Source organism: Ammodytes marinus (genome assembly GCF_949987685.1).
Source record: "Ammodytes marinus genome assembly, chromosome: 2".
NCBI lineage: Eukaryota > Metazoa > Chordata > Actinopteri > Uranoscopiformes > Ammodytidae > Ammodytes > Ammodytes marinus.
Window position 1 is genome coordinate 3,998,548 of NC_137231.1, and position 24,839 is coordinate 4,023,386.

Here is a 24,839-nt window from a genome sequence, read left to right on the forward strand (position 1 = left end):
TGAGACGGGTGCCGGATTGTAGCGTTCTCTCTTCTGATTTGTTATCAGTAGTGGGATCCCCGAAAAGTTTATTTGCCGATTACATGCAGAGCGGGTGACTGAGAGATCGGCTTTATGAAACGTGCACACTACAGTATATAAGTGATCACTGTATGAATAAAGAGCGTTTTAAACACTAACATAAATAAATGGCTTACTTCACCTTTAACAGAAGCTCTCCTGTGTCTCATGTGTCTACAGGTATGGACGGCTCCAACGACGTAGCTCTGTACTCGGGCCTGGGCGCCGGCATCATCGGCGTGGTCATCCTGGTGGTGGCCGTCATGCTGTACAGGAAGAACCACAGCGAGTACGGCGTGGACGTCATCGACTCGTCTGCGCTCTCCGGGGGTTTCCAGTCCTTCAACTTTAAGACCACCAGACAAGGTGAGAGACAGAGAGAGAGAGAGAGAGACATTAACTCCACACTGACACGCACCAACAAAACCACAAGGCCAAATAACCTAGCGTCATCGAAGACCCCCCTTGCGACAGGGCCACCCCTGTGATTGATGGCATGTGTTTGCATTGGGAGCAGCATGGCATGGCATTGCGGTCTCCCCTATCTGCTTAGGATTTATACCTCCATAATCAGTGAAAGGACCTGTCCTTCTATTTTGACAGACCAGCTCCTTTGTTATTGTGAAAGCTGTAGATAATCAATCTCTTAATAGAGGCCATGCAATGCTACAACCCCCCCACCCCACCCCCGCACCGCCACCCCTCCGTCCTCATTCCCCCCTGCAGACCACACATTTGACTGTCAGCCAACCAATCTCCTCCATCCAGATGACACTGGACCGAAGCACTGAAGGATAAATGTGAGGGGGTACGGAACAGTGAACATCAATTAAATTTTTTTCTTGTTGTGCACAGCAATAACTTCTGTTGGGCTGCGTGACTGCGACTGTCGCTGGCCCGGCCTCGCTACAGGCATTCATATTGCTGTCACTGGCAGTACTGGGTTAGCACAAGTTGATAGCCATGGTAGCAAGGGGGCAATCCATCCTCGCCACTGAGGTGACAGCGCCGTGAGAAGATCTGATGGAGTCCACGCTCGCTTTGCCCCCCCCCCACCCCCCAAGGTTTGAGGAGTCGGTCAAGCCCCAGTCATTTTGGTGTGTTAAAGAAAAATGGGGGGTGGGGGGAGGCGGTAGCATGAACTGGGTCTACATTCAGCAGGTCATCAATCCTATTTAAATAGGCCAGCTCTCCCCACTGCCTGTACCCTGCTGTGCCCTCCGCCAGTCACATTCACTCTCTCTGTGAGCCCGACCAAGGCTCCCCATGAAATGTGGATCACTTCCTCATCCCCTTGCTTTTATTTGGAGGAGTTTGTTGAGGCATTTTACAATAGACCTCCTTCTGCCATGCACTGTTAACATTTTACCGCCTTTTTCATAAACATAACAGGAAATTAAACAATTCCTCCTAGGCAGGGGTGTGTGTGGGGGGCGGGGAGGGGGTGTAATTGTAAATCAGTATCTACTTCATGCCCTATAATCACAGAAAAAATAAATACAGGTAAGCTGAAATTCTTAGAGAAGTTCTTAAATGCTTCCGGTAGGCTCTTCTCTCTCTCTGTTGCCGGTAGACGGTATGGCTGTGCAAAGGCAGGACTGCTGAACGGGTCTTTTGGACCTGACCCTGTCTCTCCACATTACTTCTCCTTCTGAGTGATTTTTAATCAGAGGCCCCAATTCCAAAGCCATCCCTCAAGGTATTCAACCTGAGGTACATTTCATTAACTTCTCTCATCTCGCCCACCACTGCCGCTTCATTTCCGCGGCTCCTTTTCTTAAAGATGCACACTCAAGCGATAATCAGATCATTCTCTCTCCACTCCACCAGAGGAGGGGAGAAAATGTAGCAGTGATGGAGTGTCAGAAGCTGGCAGAGAGGTGAGGTAGTGTCCACTGGGCTGCAGCTCCGAGAGCCAGAGTCGTCCACTGGTTTCCCTGTCACCATGAGAATAATGAATCCTCTTAACTTTTCATGGAACAATTACCCGATAAGTAATTAGCTTAAAATGTTATCCCATATCTCTGTCTGGTCACGATTTGTATCATTTGTAATGCAAATCAGGGTAGGTGGAGTACATGGGCAATAAAACAGATGTCACAGGTTCAATCCATACAATTTTGTTAATATGTTATACTGGAATGAAAGCTTAAATTGATGGGTCAACGGATTTGTTGAATAAGAGAAAAATGTTTTGTAAATAGATACATCATTTAGGTAATTTGGTAGGGAAAAAGGGGAGAATGTTATGCTTTCTCTTCAGTTTTATGTCAGTTGTATAACGTAATATCTGAGACTAATTTTCATCCTATTAAGAGTCTGCAGTCGTTTTCCTCAATATTATAAAATAAATTGTTATTTAGATTCATGTAGAGCAAGCTTTCAGAAGTCAAAACACTTTTGTTGTGTGCACAGTTCATACTGTGCATACGTGAATATAGATTATGAAATCTGCAATCCGTCTAGGTGTGCAGTGGATCATACATTCATACCAGACACATTGACTGAACTGTAAAATTAAAATAATAAACTAAAAATGTATAATCTGAAATACAGTAACTGTAGTCAAGCTGTTGCAAATGAAACATGGAACCTCATTTTACACTACAGTAAAAGACATTCATTACGTGGCCACATTTTGACTGTAGTCAGTCGCATTTCTTCCCCTTTTATTTGACTTTGTACTACTGCCATGCATTTGAATGCATCACAGTTATACTGAAATAAACAGCAATCATGCTGCATTGATGAGGATAACATGCATGCAATTATGTTGCCTTGTTTTAATTAGCTGAACACTGAATTCTCAAGAAAATAGATATCGAAAAAATAACTATCCGATCAGTTGCATCCCTATTTATTAATATGTATTTTAAGTTGAAGGGGCATACAGTTATTAAAATGTAAATACATGTTTTTCCTACATTATAAATGCACATGCCAACACATCCTCTTCATCAGGGAAAGTTTGTTTTGAAGAGCAAGTCAACCCCGACGGCGCCCCAAAGCACTCCACACAAATCACGCCCCCGGTAATTAACGATTTCCCTAAAAATAAAACAACATTAGCCTCCCGCCTTGCACCCCCATCGCCAGGCAACAGCTGGGCAGCAAGGACTCAGTGACTTCGCCGTTATCTTGGCACGGCTGGTCCAGGGGCAGCGCTAGCACGTCTAGCAGCGTCTGCCAGATCCATGCAGCGCTCCCTCTCTTTCCCATTGGCAGCGTCTTCGTCACAGCTAATGGCCACAGATGAAGACCCCCCTCCCTCCCCTCCGCTGACTGTTGGGTCCACACTGGGAGCTTGAAAGACTCTCCCCTCATTTACAGAGCAGTCACCTACCCACGCTGGTCTACTGTCCTTCAGGAGGACGTCTCACTGTCCAGAGGAGCTGACTCCAGCAGATGGATTATGGAGATCAAGCTGTGTGTGTGCTTGGTAATTAAATCTAAGGCTTTGACCGTGGCTCCCGGCCCTGGACCTTCTGCCCCAGGTTGTGCTCCCCTTATAGCCCTCTGATGCACCGGTCGCCTGCTCCGGACATGTTGAGTTGATTGGTGCCAGAGCGTGTCACTGGTCACCTTGCAGGAGATGTCAGTAGAAGGAGTTCAAAGACTTTAATTAATTGTGTTCATTTTATACTCAAGTATAGAGTTCCGAGGCCATCCACAACTCTTAAGTTTGAAGGAAAACTGCCTGCATTTCATACGACAAATTATTTTGTGTTGAGATAACTTTTCTTATTCAAATGTTGCCTTCTAAATACTAAGAATGTCAAACAATAACAGTCGTGCCAACGTATTGTATGTCAAACACATAACAAACAAAACCAAGTGGGTAAAAAAATTGCAAACATTAAAACTGCCTGAACCAAAAATTAATTATTATTATGTAGTACTCAAAACTTGAAGTTACATAACTTATGTAACTAACTGTCTTAACAAAATATCATTTGTTGGTTTAAATGTCTGCAGTTTTCACAAAAACCTAAAGAATTTAAGCTCTACTCAAAAATCAAGTGAAAGTTGGCTTGACATTGAGATTTTCCTAACTTTGCAATTGTTACAGTGTGTGTTTGTGTTTGGTAAACTAATACAGCACACTAATCAACCATATTGTCCTGGAGAAAGATCTTGACCTTATCTAGATGTATCTAGGACACCAGTGAATGTCATTATCCCCAAGTGAGTGCTGCTCAGGAAACGCATGGGTCGAGCTTTGATTCATTCATTAAGCCATTCCCCCTTCACAATACCAGTCCCTTGCTAGCAGGCAGGGCCTTTAGGTGATGGTGTGGCTGTTTCTATCTATCTCCATCTCTGTAGGCAACCCGCTGCTGCTCAACTCCTCCATGCAGCCCGACCTGACGGTGGGCCGGCCGTACAGCACTCCTCTCTGCTTCCAGGACGGGGCCGACAAGGAGCTCTTTGACCCCCTGCCCGACATCAAGCTCAAGGTTCAGAGCTCCTTCATGGTGTCGCTGAGTGTGGCTGAGCGGGCCGAGTTCCACGCCAAAGCCTCCGCCGAGACCTTCCCCAGGGACCTGCCGGGCCGCGACTACACCAGCGGCTGCAGCACCACCGCCGACCCACGCAAGAAGGGCCTGCTCCCCCTCAACGGGCCCACAGGCACGGGCAGGGAGACCCTCAGGACCACAGGCCTGTTCGGACACCCCGGAGGGAGACTGGTGGTACCCAACACAGGTGAGCTTCAGAGGGGCAGTGGACTTTAAAGGTGAGGGTCAGCGATTCTGGAGAAGGCTTGTTGTCAGAATCATTCAGAATCAGTGAATATCTCCGCTACCTGTTTGTAATGTGTGAGCGCTGTGTTAGTACATAGCCTAGGTAGGCCTTGTCAACTGGTATGTAAACAAATTGTATTTAGGGGCCCACTGTAGCTAGCAGCATAACCGTTTACAGACCCTAGGCTGTGTATTAACACCAGTTTTTTTAAAGCGCACACACACAGTACCGAGAGGTTTTGGATTAGGAGGAGATATTCACTGATATAGAGAAACAAGCATTATCCAGAATCTCTGACTCCCACTTCAATAAAGCCCAGGCTGAGTGTGTTAGCAGACAGAGGCTGATAATGAAAAACATCTCAACCACTGTGTGCTTGGTGTCTGTAATGAGAGGCTACAGTCACTTCTCATTATAGCGGCCATCATAAGCCATCACTGTTTTACTTTATAGGGCAGCTTTACCAGAATGCCTCTCAACATTTCCCACCAATTTGTTTCCACTTCCATGATGGTCGTTGTTGGGTTTTCTTCACGCACATGACAAAAGCACAGCCCTTATTCATTGTGTTGTGTGGGAAAAGACAATTTATTTTATTTAACCTTTAGTTTTCCAGATAAAACATTAAGAACAGTTTCCTATTTACAATAAGGGGCACTTTACACGGTGAAAACGTGAGTTTTCCCGTTTTTGGTTTTAAAAAAAAAAACCCGTTCAGACACAATTTATCTGACATCTTCACCCGTACACAAAGTTTTCAGAGGAAACGGGCCGAAATCGCTGAAGTAGCAGCCATGCCAAGCCAATAGTCAGCGGTGACACAGCCTAGTAGATAGCTCTTCCGGTACAATTTGATGCATACAACCTTACTGTAACCGAAAATTAATGCCACTAACGTTCATAAAGCGGTTGGTGTAAGCTTGGGGTTACAAATATTGTAAAAGACTGTCCTCTTATTTCACCGCATTGAACTCGGAAAAACAGCAGACTTGCTGATAGTGAAGGGGCTTCGTGAGCGGATATTTTCCTGTTAGGCGTACTTCAAAATAAAAGTCAACTCACGTGTGTCCAGCGAAATGCTATGAATGTTTAGCCAGTGAAATGCTTTTACCGTGAAGCCGTAGCCTTAATGCTCCTTTTGTTGAACAGTAGCCTAACTTAACCGCTGCACGCTGATAGTGTTTTTTTTAATGTAGAGCCGTGTCCCTGGCATATAGAAGTGACACACGTTTATTTAGCTAGAAAAACAGGCAGAGCACAACTCTTTCCCTATTTGCTTGTAGGAGCGATTGGTGGTACGATAACAAATGCATCAGCAACAGCACAACGTCCATGAGCACAACGAATACAGCTCGGTGATCCGCCATTGTTGTTGTTGTTTTCCAACTGGCGCACGTGGACCTACAAAGACGGCGCATGCCTATTTATATCCAAACGCAATGCGCATGTGTGAGGGTGGAGCCGTGACGTCAGCGTTATCAGGGGAAATGGTTTCGGTGTTCACAGGAAACCAAAACCGTTAAGTTTTCCAAAAAATCCTCCCTCGGAGGTGATCTCAAAAATCTGCGGTTCATGCCTGCGTTTGCGTTTGCGTTTGCTGTTTTCCTGTAAATGATATAGTGCAACCGCAGAAATTTTTCTGCGTATGCACCGTTTTGCGTGGCCGTGTAAAGTGCCCCTAAGAATATAAGAAGTGATGTGTGAAGTGATTTGATTTAGCTCACTAAAAGCTACACAAGGACACCCAACTGTGAGGACTGGGGGTGTGGGGAGGGGGGGGTTTGGGACACAGGTGCGGACCAAGGGGTTTCTACAAGTTATCCCCAGAGGGATAACCACTGAATCGCTAAAGCGAAGAAGGGGAGGGGGAGAAAGCAAAAAGCCACACAGGCTACTTTAAAATACCAAACTAAAGTGAGAACAAAACCATCACTGCCAAGCAGCTGAACGGACAGACAAACACTTCAACAATTATTTTCTCTTAAACTCAGAGGGCACTAGGATACAACCTCTCACTACCTCTTAAGGTGAGACAATGAGCAGCACAGAGCACTGGGGTCACAGGGCATATATAATCTCTTCACACCTGGGTTCAATCAGCCAATCAGTGCACACACACCTGATTGCAGTGAGGAAATCAGTCACCATTCTCACGGAGGCGAAAGATTCCGTGGACTCACAGGGCTGAAATCTACCGTTTCCTCACACCCAACAAAGGAAATGTGTATCGCCATAGACAATAGAATAAAACAATCACCTTAAAGGAATACTTCACCCATACGGAAACCGGCATTCTATCATTATACAATCGCTATTATGATATAATGAATGAGGTTTTTCTTCCCTCCGACTTTTCCTCAGTGTTCCCTTGGCCTAGCTGTCCTATTAATCCTAACCCTACATTTTCCCATGTGTGATGTCACACATGGGAAAATGTAGGGTGAGACAGTGAGACCATAAAACACTCTTTCTGCCTTTTCTCAGGCTAGGATAAACCGATTTCTAAAATGTTTGCACATTTATACTACATAGGATCTCAGAGTTCAATACACCTTCATATTTCCACTGGTGAAGTAGGTCTTTAATAATTAGGATCCAACATTTGAAAAGAAAAAAAAGAACATGCATCAAAATGTCGGCCTTAATGCAATATCATCGACGATGAATGCCTCCAAAAAGCTTGTTTGTAGCTTATCATTTTGAACTTGACATGTGTACATGCACATGCATGACACACATACAACATGCATTGTTGCTGCACAGCCTTCAGGAGATACTAAATATGTAGAAACTGAATGTGCCCTTCAGTGAGAGAAAATGGAGAAACCTGTGCTAATGGTGAAACTTAGGTTGCGTTCCGAATCGCATACTCTTTCTTTTTTCTATTCTACATACTACATCTGACGATAAAAAGAATCTTGTTAGGATGCAGTAGGCATACTATTGGGACATACTTTACTCTCTTATTTCATCATAACATTGCGCCTTGATCTTGCCTCTTGCTTTTATATCCGTCGCATCCCCGTTTGTTTTCATAACATGGACCTATAGGCTTCGTCGATGTTACGTCACTTCACGTGCGCACTGGATTGTGGGTCAGAATCGCCCAAATAGGATGCACTTTTCAACACTAACAATCTTGGCCGCATGAAGTAGGACATCCGGGTATTCTAACCATCCTAAATCTGGCCACAAGAATCGGGACATCCTAAATCTTTTTTCTACATACTATATAGTAGAAAGTATGCGATTCGGAACGCAACCTTATCCTGCGTTCCAATCCCCATACTTCCATACTATTTAGTATGCCAGATTTAGGATGTCCCGATACATGCAAGTTAATTGTAGTATGCTGAAAATACATAAATGCCCCACTAACTCCAATAGTATTTTGGAGTATTAGTCTTTATTCTTGACATTTCTCAACATAATGATAAAGAAATCTTCCGTATATGATTAGTTTAGTTTCCTCTCCTGTGGCCCTAAAAGTCTTCTGTACTTTAGTATGTAGTGTAGCAAAAAGTAAGAGTATGTGATTTGGAACGCAGGGATAGATTGTACAAGTAAGTGCCTCACTAGGTAGGCAGTCACAATCTCACTCTATCACAGCTTATTGGAACAATCTACCCACTCCTCAATGTACAGTTAGCTGCTGCTAAGAACCAGACTCTCTCATGACAATCACGCCAGTAGCCCGTCTCGCCAACACAAATGGAGTGATTGAAGGAGTATTTCATGGACCCCCTATCACCAGGTCAACAGTCTGTACGTAGTGTTACATTTGCGTGGCTCTTCTGTGGCCCCTAAGGTATACGTCTACTCTAGTTGTGGCCATCAACAATGGAGGTGGGGGGTGAAGTGAAATCCCGGCGCTTTTCTTTAAGGCGTAGAGAGGGCTTGAGTGGAGGAGTCACTGTTGTCAAGTGTAGCCACTCGCTAAGCTCGCCTGCATGGACCACTGTGCATTAGACTGAATAGCCGGCCATAAGCAGCACTTCACTGCAGATTACTGAAGCTTTTCTCCTCAACCTAGAGTGATATGAGACCATATACTTTAATAGCAACGTTATCTGCATCCGTTAAGGTTCATTCGACTTTTAAGTGCGATCCTTACAACATATTTTCACAGTATTAGCATCTTTTTATCAGCAAGAGTTTGGGGTTTAGAATTGTGTGCAGTGTTTGTACGGTCGTTTTTTTGTTATTTGGGTTAAGTGAGCCTTCAAAATGGCACCAAACCTTTTCAAACAACATCCAGTTCTATCTGACTTGGCTGAGAGTATTCACACCTGTCACTTTGCTTTGGTCACAGCAGAGAAGAGCCTCCACTCCACAACATGTGACACACAATCTTTTGTTTAATGGATACGTACTACTAAAAATGCACATTTCAGAGATAGCCCAATGTGTGTTTCAAAAAGAGTTGCTTTCAACAGAGCTGCCAAAAATCTTTTATCTGTCGTCTCCCACTCGGCCCCTTTTCAACCTTTTTTATTTATAAAGCCTTTGCTTTTATATGCACTCCTCTGTTTTCCAGTGTGCATGCCTCTCCATTCACACAGATGAATAGTATCAGGCATACAGTGCTGCTCTGCAGACATCTCCACTTGCTTCTCCAGAGAGGTTGTATAATCAGACGTGTGGGGGAGTCTGGCTGGTCGGGAAATAAACAGTATATGAACTTCATTTATGATGTGAAAGAGATCATTGTGTATTGTGTGGAATTGTCCGAAAGAATAATAATAAATAATAAATAAAAATAAAAAAATTACATCAAAGAGCAGTTCATCCATCTATTTCATTTGACTCAGTATACTTCAGGACTATAGGTTTGGATACATGGTTTCTTCTCCTTGACACTCGTGATTAAAAGTGTTCCGTACAACTATAGCACATTCCATATAGAGGGTCGTTCTAAGTCAACATGGAGAAAACAATAAATGGGAAAATAAAAAGGCCTTATAGCTGATAGGATTAAATGACTATGCATTTGCAAAAATCCTAAAGTTGAATTATAGTCATTCAAAACACATGTCTTAGGCTTCATTTAAGCTTCTAGCTCCCAGCGGCTGGAAAGTTAAAGTGGGGGGGTCTATTCAGCTTCACAAATCTCAAGCTTTGCAGTTGCAGGTTGGAAAATATCACATGATATACTGTATGTTTGTAATGGCTTGTGGAAGGCAATGACAATGTGTGTTTTGTTTTGAACAACATGTGGAGCCATTAACATGAGACAAAGAATACTGTGAACAGCCTATCACAATTTTAGAATCCCATACAGTACAGTAGACGCTAATATGTGCCCGATCTGGTGAAACTAAACTGTCTTCATAGCTGGTGCTACAGCAAACTAACAGCTCTGGTACATATTCAAGAACATTAGTCTTTGTGCCGCAATAAGTGTTTCATTTTTATTTATTAATTTTTTTACATAATATTCAAAGCCCTATTATATTTGAAGGCTAATTCTGGTTCAATTGTATTTTTTCATATGCCACTGTTCATTCGAGCATACAATGAAGCTCTCTATGAATATTACCCATAACCCCTCGCATATACGACATGCTGTAAAGCCCTTATGGTGCCCACTGTTGTCAGGGCTGGCCTATAGCTGTTGATGTTGACATATCATTCTTGCATGTTTTCTTTTGTGTGTGTGTGTGTGTGTTTTATTCCAGGGGTCAGCTTGCTGGTGCCACATGGAGCCGTGGCTGAAGACATGTCCTGGGAGATGTACATGGTGATCAATCAGGGAGAGACAAGGTGAGGCCCAGAGTTTACACAAACTTTCATTTCAAGCATCTATCCGTCTGTCAGTCTATCTCTATCTATGGGGGACTGTAGCTTAGTGGGTAGGGTGGTCGACCCGCAACTGCAGGGTCGGTGGTTCGATCCTCTGTCTACCCGCCACATGTCCAAGTGTCCCTGGGCAAGACACTGAACCCTAAATTGCTCCTGATAGTTAGCTTGCACCCTGAGTGGTACCCTGCTATCGGTGTATGAATGTGTGCTCCAGTCTAAACGACATGTAATGTAATGTAATGTCTATAGTGTCATCCGTCCTCTGTGCACACACTGTCTTGTTTCTCCACTAATTATTTACCAGTGTGTAGTCAATAGGACCTTCACTTCTCAGCATGCGTTCTCTCAGCCAGGCAGATTGTATACAGCTGTAGGAGGATAATGTGCCTTTATCATTGGTGTCTGAATTATAGCAGAATTAGATTCAATCATGCTGATGACAAATGCATTATGTTTTCTCAATGTGATTGTCTGTGTTCTGTTTAGCGCAAATGTTCAAGTATTCTACCACTGAACTCATTCATTCTTCCAAGCATGACATAAAAGGATTTTCAAGCCTTAGAGATAAATTAAAAGATTCTTTGTCACTGTCAGTAAAAGCTGTGATAGGATGGAAGGCCAATCTAAAGAAGTTGTTGCAGTGTATATACAATAGTTTAATGCTAATTTCTCACTCATGGACTGCCTTTTTAAAGCAGGATCTACAGTGCTCTAGTGCTGAGACAATATTAGGTACAATGAATTAGTATATGAACAAATTGTAATGCTGCCCAGTAATCATTTACTACTGGTGTTCATGTTAACACAGGTATTTATTTTGTACATCATTTAATATTTATAAATATGCTTTTAACACAAGTTAATACATGAATAAAGCATGAACGGTGAGAGACGACAGGCATAAACAATGCTTTTTATTTGACTATTTTCATACTAGCATTAATCAAAGGTCCAACATGTTAATGTAGGTGTTTATTTGACTCAACCTTGTCTGTTTGCGTCTGTATATTTCTCCTTTACAACCATCTTTAAAGGACGTTATCTCAACATGTTTTTTTTTTTCAATAGCAAACCAGAAGATATGAATTGAGGGCAAAGATTGTGACAGTACATATCTGACAGTGGGTAGGCGGCAATCAAAAGGAAGTTTGAGGTTCAGAAAAAGAAAGTTTATCTTCTAGCGAACTGTAATGCAAAAGGTTTTTGCTGTTATGCGTTACTGCTCTTCCTAAACCTAATATTAACCGCATTCCATTGAAATGAATACATTTTTCAGACAAAATAAAAAAAATGCGAAGGCATCACTTTGGATTGTGGTTTATGGATAAGGCTGGCTATATATTATATTCTTTTCATCATCAACAAATCCGCTGAGGAGACCAACACCAGTTTTTTTATAGAAGGCTGTGTGTGTGTGTGTGTGTGTGTGTGTGTGCGTGTGCGTGTGCGTGTGCGTGTGCGTGTGCGTGTGCGTGTGCGTGTGCGTGTGCGTGTGCGTGTGCGTGTGCGCGTGCGCGTGCGTGTGCGTGTGCGTGTGTGTGTTCATGGTGATGGAGCAACATGTCACCCAGTGCAACAGTCTAGCTTGTTAGCTTGTTTTTAATAGTTTGCGGACACCAATGGAGCTCTATGGTTCAGGAAGGAAGAAGATATATCAGGCTTTGATTCATGTACATTGTTGGTAAATACATTTGCAGATGGCTTTGTTTTTATACATATACACAAGGGCTGTCAAACTATATATATTTTATATTTGTGATTAATCGTGTTTAAAATGATATTATTTTGCATTTCACAACAGTTTTTGAGTCCATAAACTAAGTCCATTGTAAAGCTATATTCTAAGCAGCATATCTTGATTGAGAAGCAAACAAGTCACTTGATGAACTTGACCTTTAGCGTATTGTTGTGGTTCCTCTTTATGACATGCACAGAGTGAGTCGAAGTGACAAAATAGCAGCAATACAAATACATGTTACGTGTTTCGCTCTGACGATGAAAGCCCTAATACATCACACCGATTATATATTGGGATCTCCCAGGCTGATTCGACCAATCTCATTTTAGTTTTTTGCAACGTCGGCTTCCATTTTTTTTTCTCACACAAGCCTTGGCATAAGAATGTATTTCATTGCGACTTGCGACATTCACACACACTAAGAAGACATTCACACACACTAAGAAGATTGATTAGAAGCTCATGAGTTGTCATCAAATGTTTTATTAACAGTATATAGGCTGATCATGATAGCCAGAACACCCCCCCCCCCCCCCCCATATAGCCAGAATGGAAAGATCCTTGTTTCATACACAACTTTTGCAACTATCCAACTGTGAGAACATCAGTTGAATCAGGCTCCTTCGATTACATAGACGAACATTCAAATATTCAGGGCCACTACCTAGTATTGGCTTTAAAATAAGTGAATAAATATAATTGTAATCAATGGTGCATATACATACAAACAGTAGATGTGTGGTCACCATGGCCATCCCCTAGTCTCTGTGTGTTTAGCGGACAGGCTGTGTGTGACAGATGGGACAGCCTTGTCTCCTACACCCTATTTCAGAGATGTCACGATATGGGTGTTCATTTCCCCAGAAGCCCCCCTCACAGGTGGCATAGTCCTGGCTTTGATGTCCCAGCTGCTGTGGAAGAAAAAAAACTCTCAAGTTCATGCTGTGCTGCACCACGGGGACGGGGGGGTCTGCTATAGAGTCCTTCATTTAGCCTGGCAGGGACTCGCCATTGAACAAAGTCAAACCCCCAAGCTCTCTAAGATGTCTCCGCTTGCAGTCAATATGTAGTTATGTACTCCACTCTGGTGTCAACAACAATGTGGTGTTAGTGGGAGAGAGAGAGAGAGTCGCGACCCGGGGGGAGGTTGTTAAAAACGCTGATGAGTGCAGAGGATGAATGGGAGCGCAGAGGGGGGGGGGGGCACTGACAGACATGCTACGGCGAAGACTATAACGTCTCCCGGGAGAGCCTTTCATCTGGGCTACTGCGATGGTTATGTATTCCGATCACAGCTATAGGTAATGACCCTTGGATGGACTGAGCGCCTCTCTCCAGGGGGGATTTTGCACACTCTCTCTCTCCTCTGCAGTGTCACTGTTTATCCATGCCGCACGGCCTGAACAGAGTCCAGAACGTAAGAGAGGAAGATCAAGAGGCTACGCATTAGTGCTATCAAATAACAAGGGAGTGTGGTTTGCCTTGACAAGGCACTGTGATAAAGAGATGCAGACAGCCTCTGGCATGACAGAGAGTTTGAGTATTTGATTCTATTTGAATGATCACATGATATGCTCGTTTTCAGGTTCATAATTGTAATTTGGGATTTCTACAAAAAAACAGTTTTCATTGTACATTGAACAATTTATATTTCTCACAGTGCCATTGCTGAATCTCCTCTTTTTCAGCCTCTGTCTGAAACACTCAGTTTTAGAGCCTGTCCCTTAAAGCCCCGCCCAGTCTGCACTGATGGGCCCTGAATCTAACTGCTGGTTTGAATGTGGGATCTTGGGATGTGCTTTATCACACGTAGTGCTAAGTTAGGTTGATTATAAAGGGGCGTGGCTTCTCCCCTTTATGACATCATAAGGGGAGGGAATCCAATGACCAAAGGATTTCAGAAAGGTGGAGGTGGGGAAAAAGACAGAGGGTAGTTTTTTTCTCATACTTTGTTAGTCTCCAGTCACAGTGGACTGGACCCATATTGATGTCGAAACGCAATGAAAAAGTGCATTTTTGCATATTAGGTGACCTTTAAATGCAGTCATTCCATTTTCCCTCTGAAGGAATAACGATAAATACTTTTTTTTGCTGAACTGAAGTTGTGCAGAGCAGCTCTGCTATGCTATACTACGGTGCACATAAACCCACAAGCCCCTATAGCTTTAGCAGCAAATCCCCTAAACATGTATTGTGCATGTGTAATCCGTGATGCATGGCGGAAGGTCTAGAGCTGCCTGTCTCCAATCTCCTGCAGGCACAAAGCGTCCGGTCCCTCACACACGGGTTCATTCACCTTTCAAACCCCCTTAAAAAATATATCCAGCTCTGACCAGACTGTATTTCGTTAGCCTCATAGCATTATTGCCTAAATCATATTTACTCTACTCTACTTTTACTCTACTCTATTCTACTCTACATCTACTTTTCGTTAGCCTAATAGCATAATTGCTTAAGTCATATTTTAAGGGTTATAGAGTAAAGTAGATGTAGAGTAGAGTAGAGTAGATGTAGAATAGAGTAGATGTAGAGTAAAAGTAGAGTAGAGTAAATATGACGTAGGCAATTATGCTATGACGCTAACGATTTGGTGTCGACCATATATAGGCGCTTTTTTTTCCAAGTGCTTATTTTTCTCAGTCTATTAGTGTGAGTGGCAGAGATGTTTACTGCAGACAACCATAACTCTCCCTGCAGTTACATTTCGCTTGTCATTTTGACTGCTGTCAATCACTGTCTCCATCCTAGCAGGCAGATAATAGTATCTGTTCACTTCCCGAGCCCCTTAATTCCTGTCCAACCTACTTCTCCACGCCCTGATAGTCCCTTTAGAAAAAGATCTGTGTGTGTGTGTGTGTGTGTGTGTGTGTGTGTGTGTGTGTGTGTGTGTGTGTGTGTGTGTGTGTGTGTGTGTGTGTGTGTGTGTGTGTGTGTGTGTGTGTGTGTGTGTGTGTGTGTGTGTGTGTGTGTGTGTGTGTGTGTGTGTGTGTGTGTGTGTGTGTGTGTGTGTGTGTGTGTGTGTGTGTGGAGATTTTCAAAGACTCATCTAAATCTTTTTTGAAGGCACAGTTTTGCTTAGGTCAGACATATTCCCTTTGCCTCCGAGCCTTTATGAGCCCCTATTGTGTTATGAGATAAATCCCTCAACCCTACTGAGGCAGAAACAGCTTTGTCCTGGTAGGGAAAAGAGGCTTTAAATGATGAAAACTAGTTTCAATGTGTCTGCTTTATGAAAGAGAGAGCCCAGTATTTTTTCTAGGGGACAGGGTGCTATATGTGTGTTATTTATTGTTGTCTAGACACTCCCAGTTGAGTTTTATTTCATACATCAGAAGAAGAAAAACTGCTCGGAACTCGCAAAGCACTGCAAGACTCTGTCTTATAGTAAGTTATATAGTTAGAGGGTTATACAATGACATCCTACTGTCAGTGTTGGTGAAAGGTAACTACATGTAATTACTCTAGTAGTTTAGCTACATGTTGCAGTAGCTTGCTGGTAGTTCTAACACATTCAGGTTTGCATAAGGATTCAAGTAGTTAAATACTTTTTGGGGCATTTAGTTGTATGCTTTACTACTGAAAATACAGAATACAAACAAGTTTTGGCCATAAAGGGACACAAATGAATTATTTTAATTTGACCATTGCTCTTCTGATTGAACCCCCATTGACGTAGCCTGGTCCTACCAGACCATCGTACATCATTTCATTTGTACAGCAGGTCTGGAATCGTTCAATTGAAAAACGTTCACTCACTTGGAGGCGGGTGTCTGTTGAAGTTTAAAACTATTAGATCTGCCCAGTGCCACTCTGGATCAGCCAACCAATCGCATAACATTTGGTCGTGACGTATGTCATGCGCCGGCTTCTGACTACAACTTCTGACTACAACTGAAACTGGCGCGCGACTTTGACGCCATCGTTCTCTGCCACTCCCTCTGATTGGACCGGCAGAAATCTGTTGGAGCAGGAACCCATGAATACACCGCAGCACCAGACTGACTGCTGAAGTGAAATGAAAATAGAGTAGTAGAAGTAGAAGGTTTATGGGGGCGGGACCTGATAAGCCTTTGGCTTCTTCCGTCTCCCTTCGGACAACACAAAGTATGATGTATGAATATTTGCAAGAGAAAATTGTGTATTGTGTGGAATTGTCCGAAAGAATAATAAATAAATAAAAAAAAAAAAGGTTACAGGGATAGATGAGAAGGTGCTCTTTCCGTGTGGTTGCCCCAGGTCGTCTTCCTGGTGTATTTCCTTGGCATGATGGCTTTTCTACAATGCGTATGACATTAAAATAAAGGATATGTCATGTAATATTACATTAAAATATGTTAAGACTAAACTTAACGTGTGCCTCATGGTGGGGGAAAGTCGGACAGTGGCTCACTTTCCCCCACAGCATTTGGCTCACTTTCCCCCACCACCACAATTTGAGAAAAAACTACCTCTCTTAGCATTTCAGGCTAATCTTCAGTTATCAGCATCACATGGTTTCATTTGTTGGTAGTTCATCAACACGTATGATAGAAGGTTTTCTACGTGAATACATTTGCTTTGGCACAACAGTTGATTAAGTTGACAGCAAGAAAATTTACTTTTACATGTAAAATACCTATTTTGGTGAAAAAAACATGCTTACCACAGCACCATGAGGTCCTCTCTTTCAGGGCCATGGGGAAATGAGAGGGGCTTGAAAACATATATCTCACATGACCACAAATGTTTTCCGTTGCCTAGATACAGGGGGTGGCTCACATTACCCGATGCCTCAGATTCCCCCGTTCTCCCCTATATATTTTTTTTGGTCTTACCTGTGACGAACAAATTGGCACTTTTTAGTTTCTGCAATGGTCTCTGTGGCATTTAATGTTGGCATTTGACTTTATTGTATTACATTTTTTTCCAAGGTTCATATCACGTGTACATTGTCTATTGGAACATGTATTTCACATAGCAGTTAGAACTACTTTTTCTAAGTAACTTTAGTTAACAAAACTAGATTTCACCCTATGGTAGCTTTTCTCTATAGTTCAACTATTTCCGGCTTAACTAGTCGCTTCCCCAATACTGTTTTATATACAGTATATGGTGTTCACTGGAAGTGTGACAGTGCATGCGTGTGGCATGTCTGTGTGCTTTAACGCCGTGCCCTGTAGTCAAAAAAGATGCCAGGCTGCCCACCGTTACACACCCACAGCCTATGTGTTAAGTTTGCCTGGAAGTGTCAGCTCCTGCTTTAAGCCAGCAGCTCTCATGGTCCACAGATCTCTCAGACAGTCCAGATGTGTGGATGGACACATCACTCAGGGATTCAGTCCACAGCACACAGCTCTGTGTCCACAACATGGTGACATTATACTAGCTGTCACACTTAAAACTCAGATACCTCTTGTTCTGAAATGTCTGACTGCTATGAACAATCCATCTATCAGTCTACAGTAGTATTAGGATGATGACAATCCCTCTCCTGCCTGTTATTATACTGTAGGGTTTATGTGTTGCAGCATTGCTTTTGATGACCCTCTCTTTGTATCAGCAGTTGTATGAAATAGTTTTACATGTTTTATGAATAACTTTAATTTAATATCCCAGCTAGTACCTTGGTTCAAACTGTTAAATGCCAATCACATTTTCAAGTGATTTTACTGTGGAAACTATCAATGTGTGTTAATGGCGCACACGCTTTTTATTATCATTACCGAATTCTTCCAAACACTGAGAGAGAAAACTCTCCACTTCAAATCGATGCAAATTCTGCCACAGTAGCAAAGGCCTCTATTGAACTCATCTGCATAAAGAACCCTTCTTTTAAAACAGGCAATTATAGCTGCATTTCCATTCTTTTTAACACAAGTATATTGATATATTTCAGTTAAACATATCCCTGTTCATTGCTCGGCACTCATTTATTTTGATGAACCCGTCTGCTGTTCAAACATGCTAGCCCCTTGATATTGCATTCATATGTCAATGTTCATATGTGACAATTGACTGTCAAGCATTCACATTCCTTTGATAATTTGCAATCACATGCTATACGTATAAACTACACCTATTACAATACAGGTTTATTCATTTATTTATACAACATAACAACAGAACTCTGGACTAAGAACTCTGAACCAAGAACTCTTGAATACTCAGCCTGCACATCAAAATGCCTTAAAATGTACACCCAGTTGATTGCATATTGCACATTGTAAATATTTTTCACCACATTACACATTTCAATTTAACTTATCTATTTTTTACTTTCTATTCTATTTTATATATACTGTTTTATATTGCAAGGAAATGTCTTTGCACTACTAATTTATCTTATGTAAATATTGTTAATCTTTATCTTGTTTATCTTATTAACTCTATATTTTTTTATGGTATCGTTCCAACTGCACTGTGGGCCAGAGATAAACGCCATTTGGATTCTGATGTATGTCTGTGGCATATACAGGGTTCTCAACCCTCACGCAATGAGAGTGAGACACACGCATTTCAGGCAATTCACACGCTCCACGCCACACCTTGCATTTCTCACGCAAATTATAACTCTGCCAAACAATTTTTTTTATATAGCCTATAGCTTCGATAAATCCTGGCCTTCACCACCATCACCTAGTGTTGCCACCTTATTTATAGCCTACTATCTATGGTTGCCACCCGTCCCGTTTTTCCCGAAATTGTTCTCTTTTTTCACCAGCTGTCCCGAGGAAAGAAAAATCTCTCCCGGGACACAATTTGTCCCGTTTTTTGGGGAAAAACTCATTCGTTTTTTGGGGGAAAAACTAATTTGATTTCCTTCGTTCAGTAGTTAAGGCCGTTTCACACGGGCCGTGGCGTTTGTTGCGCCCACTAATGCATTCTGCGAGAGCCGAGCGGGCAGAGAGAAGGCGCAGCGTTTCGTCAGGCTACACGACAAGTGTGCAGGGGCGGTCCTAACGATCTCGGGGCCCGTTTCAAGACCCTGTGTGGGGCCCCCCACATTTATTTTTTTCTATGAATAATGCTTGTGCATGCTCCCCGCAAAAATATAAAGATTGTGGAAACTAGTTGGTTCATAGACGGATTATGAGATAATAGGCCCAGACTCTTAAAGCCCCCCCGCCCCCCTCCCTATCCAGTCAGTTACATTGACTTTTCCGCAAAGATACATACGTTTACTGGCATAAACATATTAAGGGAGTCAGTGTTTCCCACAGGATTTTGGGATACTGTGGGAGATATCCTGTACCTTGTTGGGGGGTCCGGGGGCATGCCCCCCTGGAAGAAAATTGGTACAGTTTTAAAGTAAAATGCATCAATCTGAAAAATCAATCTGGAAAATTTAGATTTAAATCAAATCTTGAGCTGCAGAAGGAACATTATTTTTCTTAAACAGGCAGCACTCTTTACTCTGCAACTGTAAAAACATTTCAGAAGATTGGTCTGCAGACCCATGTTATATGATGGAGGGGCCCATTGCAACAGATACAGGGTGGAAAGCTACTTTTTATGAACAGTATATAATTTACATGTATAAAGTTTATTCCTGTATGTGTGTGGGGGCCTTAGAGGCCCCTCATGAAGCCCATAAGACATAGCTAATAATGCTTTTGTTTTGCACTTGCTTTTCGATTTTTCACCTGCTAGTTGAGGGGCTAAGTTGGTTTTAGTGCTCCCACATTCAAATGCGGATGCCAAAAGAGTCTTCTCCATGGTTGGTCTTCACCAGCACCAGAAACAGACCAGCCCTAGAAGGAACATTGTCCTCCATTATGATGGTCTAAATGGCTGGTGTGGAGCCACAGTGCTTCAAGTGGGAGCCAGAAAACCCCTATCCTGAAGGCCTCAAAATCTGCCACTCGAAGCTACAACAGCGAGCATCAGTAATATCCAGTATCCATATTTGCTGAACTGAACTAAGAGTTTTACTGAAATAACTACCCCGAAGAACTACCCTAGGCCTACACCCATCTCACTAGTCTGGCATTTGGTATTAATCCAGTTATACTTTCATCATAAAATTACTACAATAGGCTATATTTTAACTAAAACAAAGAAATTATATTGAACTGAACTTGTGTTAAAAACCATTATTATGCTTTAAATTAATAAATAAACACACAATAAAATGTCGCTTGCGCGCTTCGCGCGCTCGCATGGGAAATCCGCTTCTGTCTCACTCTAAACAATTTCCAAAAGTTGAGAACCCTGCATATATCTGAACTGACAATAAAAGACTTTGACTTGACCTTGAACATAAAGAAAGCAAGAAACCCACACAATAATGCCTCCACTTGGCATAAACATACATACCACACAGGGATGTCCATGGTTAACTGGTTAACCGTTAAGAAGATCTTTAACCGGTTAATACTAAAGGTTAAACGGTTAAAAAAAATTAAATCATCTTAATATCTCTGAAATCCGGACTCTTATTTTGATATCGCTAAACCGGATGTAAGAATGCCAACTGTCGGTAAAGAATGAAAATAGTCGTGTAGGCTACTCTCAACTTTATAATAGGTCCATGGTACGCTCCCAGTCACAACTTATGGTCACAACACTCCCGCTAGCTTAACATAGCGCTAGCATTAGCCTTCTTGAGGTGGATGGTGTCCTGCATCTATCACCGTCTCAGTGAGTGTGAGAGAGTGACAGACAGGCAGTGAGTGCCCCTGCACAGACACAGAGAGGTCTGCCATGCTTGTGTGCGAGGATCAATAGCGAAAATCCGTCATAAACAAAAGCGTAAAGTACCGTTATGCAGTACTGATAACGTTGAAGCTTATCAATACTACGGCCTTTCAAAATGTTGCCCCGTGCTCAGCACTACTTAGCACCGGGTTTTGGTAGGCTACCCATCCCCTAAGCCTGTGTGTGTGTAAATGTCCCTTTTCAGTCACTTATTTCACTTTCTGCTCCTACATTCGCATACTAGACCTATTCTCACAACAGACAAGGTGCCGTGTGAATGTCAAAATGTAGGCATTTAAATTGGCTACTGGTCCCTGAATTGATTTTAAATTAATATGCAGGTCCTTGGAACAAAAAAAGGTCGGGAGCCCTGCTATAATGTTTCATGTATTTCACTAGGCTACATTAAATCTTAATGGTTAACCGGTTAATAACCTTTAATTCTTGTGGTTAACCGGTTAAAGAAACAATTCTAAATGGCCATCCCTAATATCACAGCTTGAACAACAGTTGTGAATGGGCTAAAAGCATTATTTCAACCTGTTCGGTAGCTTCAGGCGTACATCTTTATTTATCAGAGTAGCCCTCTCAGCGCTAAGTTATTAGCCCCGTCGCTCGCACTCATTGTCCCAGTCAAGTGGGTCGATGTCCACCAAAGTTGAAGTGCTTTCAAAGTCAGTGGAATATTCATTACGGGGTATTGTAAATCAAGGCACTCAGCCAATGCCATATGTGTTTTTTTCAGAGGCTTGGTGAATAGTGCATTATTGGACTGTGAATTGTTACAGTTTTACAGAGAGCTGTTATTTCAATCAAGCTCACTTCAGATGGTCCCTGATTAAAGTTGGTGTTTTGATGAATGACTTGAAGTGGAGCATAGATGGTATGATTGATCAAAAAAGGTCAAACTAGCACACAAGTAGATACGATTCCTTGCACAACTACTGAAAAAACAAACATTTGATTGCCATTGTCAAATATGTCTCTGCAGGATATAGCAGTGTATAGCACGCCTCACCTCCAGGTTGCCTGTGTAATAATGTAGCCCATGCGTCACATAAAGGTGTAAGCTTCAACTTTTAAAAAATGGACTGAAGTGGGACAGGTGGTGGGGGGAGGGGAGGGGGGGTACAAGCCAATAAAGGTGAAGTTAATGGGGCGTACTAATGCTTGCATTTATTTAGCCCAACGCAATCACCTTTTTTTCCCTGGCCCAATCTGCCAATCTGCCACTTTGCACTGCTCTGGGTCCCTGAGGAGGGTGAGTCATGGCTCAGTTTGAAATAATGCACCTCATCCTGGGGGCTTAAGGAGCGGACGCACAGAGAGCCACTCCATACTGATGACAAGTGGAACCTGAGAATATATTTGTGGACTAACGGGTGTGTGCTTCTTTTAAGGCTATACCGTCAGACTGTTAAAGTATCCCCGAGTCGCAGGCTATACTTAAAGGGCAAGGTATAATCTGCTCCTTGCCTACACGTTGCATTAAATGTGTGATCAGGCTCAGCACTGTTCGCGGAGGAGATGCAGAGCTCTCTCTACAGACCCAGTCAAGAGCAAGGGCTGCTGCTGTTGACATAACAGAACAGTCCACAGTGAGCTTAAGAGACATAGGAGGGGAAAGAGGGCAAGGTGGTTGTGTGCAATGAGATGGTTTAACCCGGCAAGGCACTACTTGCCAAGGTGAGTTTATTGGCTATACCTTCACATGTCAGATGCTGAGGCGGTTATCGGGAAGTGGAATTTGTGGCTGTGCAGAAGTTACCCCTTGGTACTTTTCATATGGAGCATGTCTGGACTGTATAGGTCACATATTGTGCTCATTTTCAGGTTCAAAACTACAATGTAGGTTTCTACAGTACTAGATACCGTTTTCAGGTATAGTGTACAATTTTTTTTATATATATATTTCTAACACTGCCATATTGCTGGATCAGTATGCAACGCACTGTTTTAGAGCCTGTCTCTTTACAGGTTGACTATGCAACATTTTCATTCATAAACAAAGTATAGGTTGCGTTCCGAATCGCATACTCTTTCTTTTTTCTATTCTACATACTACATCCGACGATAAAAATAATCTAGTTAGGATGCAGTAGGCATACTATTGGGACATACTTTACTCTCTTATTTCATCATAACATTGCGCCTTGATCTTGCCTTTTGCTTTTATATCCGTCGCATCCCCGTTTGTTTTCATATGGAGGCTTCGTTGATTTGACGTCACTTCACGTGCGCACTGGATTGTGGGTCAGAATCGCCCAAATAGGATGCACTTTTCAACACTAACAATCTTGGTCGCATGAAGTAGGACATCCGGGTACTTCTAACCATCCTAAATCTGGCCACAAGAATCGGGACATCCTAAATCTTTTTTCTACATACTATATAGTAGAAAGTATGCGATTCGGAACGCAACCATAGAGTCACTCAAAAGATCCGACTCAATTATCACTTCTGCTTCACTAGGATGTGTGGTGGTGTGTTTACCTGTGGTGTGGTGGTGTGTTTACCTGTGGTGTGGTGGTGTGTTTACCTGCATTAGTTTGGTGTGACTATCATTTATTTTTGATTAAAATCTGAAAAAAAGCCCAGTCTGCTCTGATTGACCCTGAACCAAACTGCCGGTTTGAGGCGTGTGATTATCACAGGTTCTAAAGTAGTTCTAAGTTGTGCCACCTTCCTCAATGTGTTGGGTTGAGAGGGAAAGAAAGAGGGAGAGGCAGAGGAGAGAGACACACACATTGACGCATAGCAAGCAAAGCAGGTGGTAGGAGGCCTAGACTAGAGGTAAGGGGGCCGACTAGTAACCACAAGGTCTCTGGTTCGATCCCCGGCACTGGACAAGACGATGTTGTTTTGTAACACTAGAATGGCTGGTATTGCATATACAGTGCCCACCATAGTCTACCATTTGTCCTTGAGCAATACACTTAACCCCAAAACTGCTCCAGGGGCACTGTGCGATGATCCCCTATATGTAGAACTGCATGTGTGTGTTTAGAAATGTGGGAGGGGGGAGTTAAATGTAATATTGATTGCCATGTGTGTGACTCGCCTTGCATGTGTGTGTAATTGACAAAATAAAGACTTAACTGACTTAACTTAAAAAGATTGAGAAAGAAAGGGAGAGAGGTGAGAGAGAGGGGGAGAGAGCTGCACAGCCCCCCCCCCCAAAAAAAAAGAGAATACATTTATGGCATAGCTGTTCTCAATTGGACACAAACCCCTAACCGCTGTGATGTTGGTGCAATGCTACGACATGAGTCAACTGTTGTTATTTATTTTTCACAGAAAAGTAATAAGAAAGCTCTAAACTCCAGAGAGTGAAAAAAAAATGGCGAGACAGAGAAAGAGAAAAGTGTTAGATGTGGAAAAAAACAGTGTTGGCTTTTATGAACCACTGAGAATGTGGACACAGTGATATGAAATACCCTGCTAACCAAAATACCATCCTGCTTTAGAACAACTTGGAAATTGTACATTATTATTGTAGTTTTGTATTCACTGAAGAAAAATGTGATTTTGACATTAAGAAGTATGCTAGTAGTATGGTTATATCTTGCCAAAAAGCACAGATAGATATATATTTATTATTATTATAAGTATTAGTATTAGAAATGCATTTGAGCCGTTTGAAGCTGGCATTTTGAAGTAGGCCTATTGTAACAAAAATGACCAAATTTGGGCTGAACATGCTGTGCCGTGTGCAGGGTTCTAGAAATTACAGAGGTCCAAAAACTGAGCTTGCTAGGGGTTACGGGGGGCATGCTCGCCCAGGAAAATGTTGAATTCCCTGGTCCAGATATGTGCTTTT

At 42.5% G+C, this 24,839-nt stretch overlaps 1 protein-coding gene across 1 annotated transcript in view; it reads left to right on the top strand.

The window, feature by feature from the left end:
- unc5db (unc-5 netrin receptor Db) overlaps positions 1–24,839 on the top strand; it is a gene marked incomplete at its 3' end in the record, with an annotated part of 222,909 nt that overhangs the window by 167,813 nt on the left and 30,257 nt on the right. The window contains exons 9-11 of the mRNA XM_080046117.1: positions 241–426; positions 4,387–4,764; positions 10,482–10,566. Coding sequence (XP_079902243.1) covers positions 241–426; positions 4,387–4,764; positions 10,482–10,566 — 649 coding nt within the window. The remainder of the gene's footprint in view (positions 1–240; positions 427–4,386; positions 4,765–10,481; positions 10,567–24,839) is intronic.